The sequence below is a fragment of the Plasmodium gaboni genome, chromosome 3 (genome assembly GCF_001602025.1).
Source record: "Plasmodium gaboni strain SY75 chromosome 3, whole genome shotgun sequence".
Taxonomy (NCBI): Eukaryota; Apicomplexa; class Aconoidasida; order Haemosporida; family Plasmodiidae; genus Plasmodium; species Plasmodium gaboni.
In genome coordinates, this window is record NC_031483.1 from 56886 (window position 1) to 68375 (window position 11490).

Below are 11490 nucleotides of genomic sequence, written 5' to 3' on the forward strand. Positions count from 1 at the left end.
TTAAAAAAAGTATAAAATATATAAAAAATAGAAAAAAAAAAAAAAAAACCTTATAACTATTATCATATAAATAAACATATTATTATATTTATAAAATAATTTTCATAAATATTTTTCTTCTTTAAATATTATAATAATATAAAATATTCATAAAAAGTATCGTTTAAAATAAGGATATAATAATTTCTATTTTTTGAAAATCTTGTAAAATATATAAAACACATAAATGTTTAGAAAAATTCCCAAATTGTGAGTAAATTATATATATAAATAATATTAAGAAAAAAACATTAAATTTAAAATAACTATTTATTATATTTAAAAAACATGAAAAAGAAAAAAATTAAAATAAATCAAATTATATATATATATATACAAAAATATTTATAATTATATATAGGTAATATGAAAAAATTGTAGAAAAAAAATATATATATAAAATAAAATTTTAAAAAATAAAATAAAATAAAAATGGTTAAGGGGAAAAAAAATATAGGAATTATTTTTATAAATATATAAAATTTATATAAAAATATATAATATTTATATAGTATTATATTTATATAATACTCAATATTTTATATAATATTAATATGATTCATAACTACATGCATAAAATATGCATAAAATATATAATAAATAGTATATATTATAATAACCCTTATTAATATAATAATATATATATATTATAAAATATATATGATATATATTTTTTATATATTTTTGAAAAACTGTCATATAAAATTTTAAATGATTTCTTAAAAGAATATAAATATTATATTATAATTACAGAAATAAATCAATAAATATTTTATATATATATTATTAGTAATAATTAAAATATCATATATTTATAAATAAGTATGGTATCTCTATATATATTGTTCCTATACCTTTTATAAATAAATTAAAAAATTTTTATTACATTTTTCAAACATAATTCAAATGAAACATTTTATAAAAATATGTACACATAGTAATCCACGCATTTTTAAAATTAAGTCTCAAATCGAAAACATATATGATACATATGTCCTAAATATATATATATACATATTTGTGTTGTTTATCTTTAAGTAGAATATAATAAAATTGATCATTCAAATTAAATAAATATATATCTGTCTTTATTTTTTTTAAATAAAAAAATGTTACATTTTATATTATGAAAAAAAAGAAAAAAAAAAAAAGAGAAAGAAACTTGTCAATATATATGAAAATAGGCAAATATAATATGTATTAAAATGTTTATAATATATATATATATATATAAATGTCGATGAATTTATATATGAATATTATTAAAATTAGGTAAAATAATAAATACGCCTATTCTTTTTTATTTCATATTATTATACACATATACAACAAATCGACCAAAGTGTTTATATATATATATATATATATTTATATTTGTAGCTACTTTTTTTTTTTTTTTTTTCTTTCATTTATCTAGATTTTTATGTGGGAAGCACGTAAAAATATATTATTTAAAAAAAAAAAAATTATAATAATATATGTAAAATATATTAACCAAAATGTTTAAAAATTAATATATTCAATGTTATTTCATGTAAGTAAAAATATATATATATATATATATATAATAAAAAAATAAAATAATGTTTATGTATTTTATACTTCTAAAATAAAAATGTTAATGAAAAAAATAAAATGAAAATACAATATTATTTTTATTATTATTCAACATTTATACATTCATCATCAACATCTATAGCTGAAAAGCTTGGGACATCTTCCTTCATTAATCCCCTTAACTACAAACGAAAAAAAAAAATATATATATACAAATAAATATATATAATATATATATATATATATATATATATATATATATATATATATATATATATATATATATTTATTTATTTATATATAATTTATTCATATTATTACCTTTATAAGTTTATTATCTTCTGCCATTTTTGCTCTCTGTAATGCTTCTTGCCTATCGGCTTCATAAAGTTCATCTTGATTTGTTGCGAATTCCTAAGAAAAAAATAAGAATATATTATATACGTGCAATAAAAACACATCGAAATATTTACATATATATATATATATATATATATTTTTTTTATACCTTTAGGGATATTAACAAATCTCGAACGAAGGATCTAAATGCTGATGGAGACTCTACACAAAAATTAAACATATCGACAGAGAAGGTCTCTATTTGTTTTTGATTTAAATTTTCAAATGATTGAGTTAAAAAGTTTTGTACATGTTTTATTATATGTGGTTTTGTTATTTCTACTTCTGGTATATTTACTACTTCAAATTCTAACAATCGTAATAAATTCATTAAAATTATGGTTTGATAATGGAATCCTGATTTATGAAAAGAATCTGTTAGTGTTTTTAGTATTTCATTTAATATGATATAATAAAATGCTTTACAAAATTCTTCTAGATATTCTTTTTTCTTTATAATAATATTATGAAGAAATTGTTGTGTTATTCTTAAACCATGATCAGCAACTGATGGATGTTCATGTTTTATAGCCCATAATAATGATTGAATAAATGTATTAAATATTTCTGAATCTAATGTAAATAAATAATCAAAACAATGTCTTACACATGCATCTAAGAAATTATAGAACTTTTCACGATGTTCTGGATATGAAGAGAAATCATTTTTTATCATATCTATTGTTGGTAATAATACATAATTTAATACTGTTGGTAAGATAGGACATGTTACATTTTCGATTTTTTTAAAAACTGTTGATAATAATGAAAATACTTCTGCATCTTTGATATGTGGATTACTATCTCTATAATCAACCAAAATGGTTTCTAATAATACATTTAATATATTACTAGTCATCTGGAAATTTATTTGTTTGGCTTCTTCAATTGTTGGTAAATGTATTTCCATAGTTTCATCAAATTCATTTTTTAATTTTTTTTGCTCTCTTTTTAACAATTCCTTTTCTAAATCTTGTATATTATAACAACTTCTTTCTATAGTAGTTTCAATTAAATGTAAGAATTCTCTTTTCATTAAAAATAAATTTCTAAATTGTGCATGTCTAATTCTTTTGGTACCATTTGCTTCTACTTCTAAATTAATGAATTTACTATAAAGTTGATATATTTTCAAAAAGTCTAGAAAAACTAAAGCTAATTGTTCATAATAAAAATATGATAATGCATATGCTAATCTACAATTTACTCTAACAAATGTAATAATCAATTTGGAATTTTCATAAGTACATAAATGTTCTAAATTTTTCATATCATCATTATTAATATTAATATTATTGTTATTATTTATATTATTATTTAAAGAATTTGTATTATTCAAATCTTTTATAACACCATTATTATTTGCATATACTAATGAATTCCATAAATTCATTAATTTACTCATTAACACTTTTATACTCTCTTGTTTTTCTTCATAAGGGAAACATGAAATAACATGAGCTATAGCTTCATATAATAAAAGATTCAATTTTTCTGGTAACTTATGCATAATATTATTATGGAATTTAATAAATGTACTAAAAAAAGATTCATTATTATCATTATTATGATTATTTTTAGCTATAACATTTTTACATTGTTTACATATTTTTAAAATCGTCTCAGCTGCCATATCTTGTACCTTTTCATTTTCAGCAAATTCAAATAATTTTTTCATAACAGTCTTTAAAAATCTCCAATGAAGTTTTAAAAATCTATGATATTGACTAACAATGTACATAACACATGAAGCTAAAATAGCTCTATTTTCTTCACCATTTTTAACTTCAATCATATGTAAATATATTCTCAAAATGTACATTAAAAAGTCTTGTTCTTTTTTTAAAGTCATACACATAGATATAGAACCAACAGCATAACTAATTCTATTCGTTTTTGTACTATTCCATACTTCATTCTTATTCGTATTTTTTAACGATTTCTCTGATTCTTTATTTAATAACTCAACAATTAATTCCATCGTTTTCTCAGAACCTAAATAAGTTAAATAAACCAATGTTGTTTTCATAGTATTATATAAAGAAATTTCAGTTGTATCTGGTTCAAAATCTCGAACAACTTCTCCAGTCTCATTATCATAAGAAATATAAATTTCTTGTGGTTTGGCCATTTTTTCTATAACAATCTTTCTAATATCGTTTAATATAAATTCATATAATTTTATACGTGGACACATTTTCTTAATATCTGATGGAGTTAAATCAATTTTGTCTAGAATAGAAGAATATTCATTAATATTAATAACAAGATTTGAATTAATATTACTACTATTCATATTATTACTATTATTATTATTATTATTGTTGTTGTTTAAAAGATTGATATCATTATTCATGGTTACAAAACTATATGATTTCCTATTTGTTAAAGAAGATGATTCTAAATTAATATTTGTTGTTAATGTATTTTTCATATCAAGAGATGAAGAATTCATATCATTTTTATTTTTAAAATTATGTTCTTGTTCTAAACGAGTTATTAATTCTCTAATTAATTGTTCTGTAAAAATATTATAATAATCAATTATAATTAAAAACACTTCTTCCATATTACTATTAGCTAACATATTTAAAAATTTGAATACAATATTTAGGTCATTAGAATTATTATTTTTTTCAACAATTTTTTCTCGATAATTTTTTAAAAAGCTAGTTATACATATACTTAATTGTAAAAAATATTGCTCCCAAAATATTTTTAATTCAGGTGGGATATTTTTCATTTCATTTGCATTTGGTAATAATTTTATTTTACTAACTAATTTCGTCCATAAATTTGTAAATACATTATCAAAATATAGGATATTTTTTTCATCTATTTTTAACATAACTATTTCTTGTATACATTTAACACATTCTATTTTATATGATATATCATCCCAAAAATTATCAAACAATAAATCTATTATTTGAATATTATTATCATTAAATTTATATTTATCAAATATATATGTTAAAGGAATCCATTTAAAAAAATTAGATAAACAATGTAATGTCTGTTTAATCAAAGATGTATTAGTACTCCTTTTATTATATACATTTGCTTCTAATATATATAAACATAAATTATAAACTTCTTGAAATTGACTAGCATATTCATTTCTCAATTTCTCTTTCTTCTTTTTTACTAAGGTCTCATTACCAAATTCAAATACTTCTTCACTTAACATATTTAATAATTTCATATTATTCTCACATACATTTTGATTTAATTTAGCTGAATTTACTATATCAGGAATAAAACTAGACCAAGAATCAGGCCATTCTTGCTTAACAATCTGAATTAAGGTCTCATCTAACTTGTTCAATAAATGTCTATCTACACCAACAGTAGTACCTTCAGTTGATAAGGTAATAGTATAACAAGCTATAAAATTCTTCATACCTTCTTTTTCTTCTGAAGGTAATATATTCCATCGATTATTTATACATTCTTCTAATATTTGTAAACCATAAAATTTTGTATTCACATTCTCACTATGTTCTAATATTATTGATACAGATCTCCATGATGTATCTAACATCTTAAATTGATTTAATAAATTCTGAGCAAAATCTCTTCTATTCTTATCTTTAGTATCTAATAAAGCTTCCACCACATTGTCTAACAATTTCAATTTTTCAGCATCAAACGCTTGGTTTTTATCTAACAAAGAGAGGGGATTGAAAGGTTCATTTTCCATTTTTATAATAAAAAAATATAACTATATTAAGCCGCTATTTGGCTATATATACATATATAAATATATATATATGTTAAAAATAAAACAAAAAAAAAAAAAAAAAAATAATAAAATATAAAATATATATGTGTATATATGAAGTATGATTATAGCATATATTTATATATATTTATAATCCCCTTAAGAAATTGATTATATATATATATATATATATATATGTATGTGTTTATATTATTATTCTTTTTTATTTTTTAATATTTTTCACTTTCGTAATTTCTTATTCTTTCAATTTTGATATGAAAAAATATATACATATAATACACACATAAATGAATATATATATATATATATATATATATATAATACTTTATAATTAATAAGAATGTTTCTTATTGTTCATATTTTTCATATACACAAATTAAGTGAAAATTATTTCTTATAATTTTTTATTATTTTATTTTATTTTTTTTTTTTTTGCTAATATTTATTCTTATTCATATAATATGTATAAAACATTTATTTATTAAAAGTTTCAATACAAAATTGTCAAAAAATAAAAAATATATTTATATAATATATATATATATATATATATACTTTTCTTTTTTTGGTTCTTTTATGTATTTATATATATATATATATAATATATATCATTAAAAATTATACACATATTTATATTTTTCTTATTTCATATTCTTAATAATAATATTTAAACTTATATTTTTATATCATATATTATACACATATTATATGTATTCTTTTCTATTCTTATTCACATTTATTTTTATATTATTTAATAACTATTTAAAAATATATATATATATTATATATAATATATAAATGTATATATATACACATATATAAATATATAAATACTTTTATTTTAATATATAACTTTAATAATTTATTAAGTATTTTATAAATATGTATATAAAACCAAAGGAATATGAAAATTAAAACATAATATTTTTCTTTATCTTTTTTTTTTTATTTTTCATTTATTCCTTCTTATTATTATTATTATTTTTTTTTTTATTATTAACTCATTTATAATTCAAAAATGAATATATTATAAAATAAATCATTTATATGGATCGTCATAATATATTTATATATATTTTTTATTAATAAAGTACTATAGAAAAAAAAAAAAAAAAAAACAATTTAAACAAGAAAATATTAAAAAAAAAAAAAATATATAAATAAAATAATAATAAAATAAAAATAAAAATAATTATAAAACGTATTATATATATATGTATATATAATATAATAATAATACTTTTCATATATATTCTTTTTATAAATAAAATTATATTTTTTTTTTATTACTCTTCACATTATTTTTAATATATGTATTATTATTATCTTATTATTATATTATTGGGCAAAATTTAAAATATATTATAATATAATGATATGATAAAATAATATTTTTATAATATTATAAGATCATTATTTAAGAAATAAAAATAAGAGCATTATAATACGTAGAATAAAATTTATCTTTAAATATAATAAAAAATAAAAAAAGGTACATTTATATATATATAAAAATATATGTATATTATATATATTTATTTTAAGTGTAAAAGCACGTACATATATATTATATATATATACGTTAATGTAATAATATTTAAACTTACATATTCTTCTTCTGTTATTATATTTTAAAAAAGTTATATTTGTATTTATATGGAAAAAAAGTATTATTCTTCTTCCTTTTTCTTTAAAGATATATTAATATTTCTTATAAAAAAATAAAAATAAATATTTTCTTAATAGTATAATAAAGCATAATTTGTATACATAATTTTTTATTTCTGGTTTAATTTTTTTTCTTAAGCAAAAAAAAAATATCATTTCTTTTTTTTTTTTTTTATATATATATGAAGAAAAAAAAATAAGAATTACAATAAAATAAAAAAAAAAATACGTGTATCGCACAAGAATAATAAACCAATACTTAAAGAAAAAAAAAAAAAAAAAGAGAGATTCTTACCTTTACAATAATAAATGAAAAAGATAATAAAAAATTTTAATTTTTTTAAATAATAAACATGATAGATTAAATTCTTAAAAATAATAATATGTACATGAATTTATATATTCATATATATATATATATATATATATATATATATATAATCATCATATAAACATATATGTGTATGAAATAAAATAAGTATATTTATTAAAGGTAAAAATATGTACATGTAATATATGGAACTAATATTATTAAGAGGGAGATATACAAATTATAAGAAAAAAAAAAATAAAACATCACAATTGTATATAAGAATACAAAGTGGTTCAAAATATATAATACTTATATACATTTTAAAATATTTAAAAATAAAAAATAGAAACAATAAATAAATAAGTAGTCTTGTCCAATTTTAATGAGAATCTATTTTATAATAATACATAAGCACCATAAGATATCAATATATATATATGTATGTATGTATGTATTTATTTATTTATTTAAAATAATAAAAATGTTCGTATTAGCTTAATGCAATTTCATATCTTCATTTTATTTTTTTTTTAAGTATAATTTACCAATAATATATATATGGGCGTAATATAGAAATTCTTTTATACTCTTATTTAATAAAAATATAAACTAATATATATATATATATATATATATATATATATATATATTATACTGAAAAATGTTTTATATCTCATTTCATAAATGAAAATTTTTAATATTTTAACATAAACTTTTCCATACAATATAACATTTTTTATTTAACATCGCTTGTACATATTTATAATATTTAATTCTAGATGACACCACTATAATTAATTTAAAAAAAAATAATCCTTTAATTTAATAATTTAATATATTTTTTTCCTTTAACATAACGATGTCACAAGTTTTAAAAAAATTGAAAAAAGGAGCATACGAAAAAGAGAAATAAAAACAAAAGTAAATAAATTAATAAATAAATAAATAAATAAATAAAATTTATAAATAAAATAAATAAATAAAAAAAAAAAAAAAAATTAAAACTATAAAAAAAAAAACAAATATACCACAAGTATGTAAATATATAAATATATATATATATATATTTTTTATTATGCTCCTTTAATAGTCTGTGTCGTCCTCCAAAAGCAAACCGCAGTCATTAAAAGTTTTCAAAAAAATGTCACTTGTAATACTTTTATCATCCGAGGCCTCTGATGCCATATCAATAATCATTAATAAATTTTTGATCGCTATATTCTTAATTAGATTAGATGATATTACCTTTTCTATTTCGTTATTTGGAAAATCATGATATGTTTGATTTCTATGTTGTAAAACATTTTTAATTGAAGAAGATGTAGATAATAATGGAACGTGTATGTTAACAAAAAAATTTTTGGTTAAACCTACATCTTTCATAAATTGATATTCTGATGTTGTACATATAATTAAAATTTTTTGATTCTCTTTTTTTGGTTTTTTTTTTATTAATACCATGATAGCTTGTAAAATAGAATTACTAAAACGTGGTCCAATACGAGTATAATCAATTAACCTTTCAATATTATCAAGAATAACTAGAGATAAAGGTGTTTTATATGCATCTTCAAATATTTTATTTATATAATTTATTCTACCAATTTCTGAATAACCTATTAAATTTTCTGGTGTTATAAATTTAGTAAAATGAAAATTTGCACATTTAGCTATATATGCAGAAATAGTTGTTTTTCCTGATCCATTTTCACCATATAATAATATACTCATTAATTTTGTATTTTCATTATCTACTATTTGTTTAATTAATAATTTACATGTATTCTCTATATTCTCATATTCTTTTCCATAATTTATTATTCCATTACATAATAAACTACCTATAATATCTTCTTCAGCTCCAAATGCAGGTTTCGTTTCTTTCAATGCTTTCATAAAATCATTTTTTGTTATCATTATATCATCTGCATTTATAGGCTTTGTTAAATCATTAAAATTAATATGCCTTTCAAAAGCATACGAAACTGTATTTCTTACTAACCCTTCAATTTCTGCTCCAGAAAAGTTAGGTGTTTTTTCTGCTAATTCTAATATATTTACATCTGAACTTAATTTATTACTCATTCTCATATTTTTTGTATGAATATTTAATATTTGAATTCTCCCTTCTTTATTTGGTAAGGATATTTCTATATGTAACTCAAATCTTCCAGGACGAAGCAAAGCTTCATCTATTAAATCTATTCTATTTGTCATTCCAATTAATAAGATATTATTTAAACTATTTACTCCATCAATTTTAGATAGTAATTGATTTACTACACTATCATTTACACCAGTACTACTTGAACCTGCATTTCCTCTCTGTCTACATATAGCATCAATTTCATCTAATATTATTATATGTAATAATGAATTCTCGCCACTTTGTTTATATTCCATTTCTGCGTCTTTAAATAAATTACGAATATTTTCTTCTGATTGTCCAACATATTTATTTAATATTTCTGGACCATTAATTATTTTCGGTTCTCGTGCATTCAATGTCTTCCCTATTTGTCTAGCTATTAACGTTTTACCTGTACCAGGAGGACCATATAATATCATACCCTTTACATGCTTTATACCTAATTGTTTTATAATATAATTTGGATATATCCTACTAGCAAATGTTCTTCTAAATATTGTTTTAAATTCTTCATCTAATGCTCCTATACCTAATTCTTCAAAATTGAAATTATTTTTTATAATATTTTGTTTTAATACTTTCTTTGATTCAATACATAATTTCCCTCCATCACTTATACTTGTAAATATGCATTCAGTGTTTTCAAATAATATACCTCTTTCATATCTATTATACGAAATATTTTGATTATCTGAATTATTATATCCAGGACTCCATTTATTAAAATAAGTACTAAAACCTGAAGCATTCCTATTACTACTATTATTATTACTATAATTATTATTACTATTATTATTTAATCTCTTTATCTCATCAAAATCAGCTGTCTTTAAATCTTTTACTATACATTTTAATAATATATCATTATATTTTAAAGCTAATATTTGACCTTTAGTTAATATATGATTAAGAAAATATTTTTTAAAAACTTCTTCCAATTTCTCATCTTGCATTTCAATTAAACGATCAGGTTTAACAAATAAATTTACTTCTAAATCGATGGAATCAATAGGTATAAAATTAATAAGATCATTTTTATTTTCTTTATCTAATATATTTATTTCTACTAATTCTTTTAATTGTATTCTTGAAAATTCCCTCTGACAAGTATTTAAAGCAATTTCTTCTCTCCCTATATTCACATCACCTTTTAATATTAAAACCATATTACCTACTTCACTATATACATCATTACTTTTCACGCTCTTTTTTAAATTATTATATAATCCGATATTAATAAACCCACAATTCGTTAAAGCCAATTCTTGTGATTGTAACTTACAACAATGTAAATTAGTTCTCATCATGTATTATATATTGTTTGATTGAAAAAAAAAAAAAAAAATACATACATACATACATACATATATATATATATATATATATATATATACCAATCAACAGATTATTTCTTAAATAATTTTATTCTTCAAATATCACTAAATATATATATATTAATAGCTTTTAACTCTTAAATTATAAAATATATTTTTACAAAATATTTACAAAAACAATAAATAATAAATTAAAAATTTTTATATATATTATAATATTACTGAAATACAATATTTTATTCATATTAAAAATTATATAAATATATATATATATATATATATATAT

The 11490-nt window shown here is 18.0% G+C and overlaps 2 protein-coding genes across 2 annotated transcripts; both read right to left on the reverse strand.

The window, feature by feature from the left end:
- Positions 1-1700: 1700 nt before the first annotated feature.
- Positions 1701-5698, reverse strand: PGSY75_0302900 (putative exportin-1; the record flags this gene model as incomplete). Its single annotated transcript, XM_018783887.1, has 3 exons — positions 1701-1778; positions 1918-2010; positions 2105-5698. 3 exons carry the CDS (start codon positions 5696-5698, stop codon positions 1701-1703), a joined length of 3765 nt encoding a protein of 1254 aa, XP_018643470.1.
- A 3106-nt stretch (positions 5699-8804) lies between these two features.
- On the reverse strand, positions 8805-11174 carry PGSY75_0303000 (N-ethylmaleimide-sensitive fusion protein; the record flags this gene model as incomplete). The annotated part of the gene is made up of 1 exon (XM_018783888.1): positions 8805-11174. One exon carries the CDS (start codon positions 11172-11174, stop codon positions 8805-8807), a length of 2370 nt encoding a protein of 789 aa, XP_018643471.1.
- Between the last annotated feature and the right edge of the window lie 316 nt (positions 11175-11490).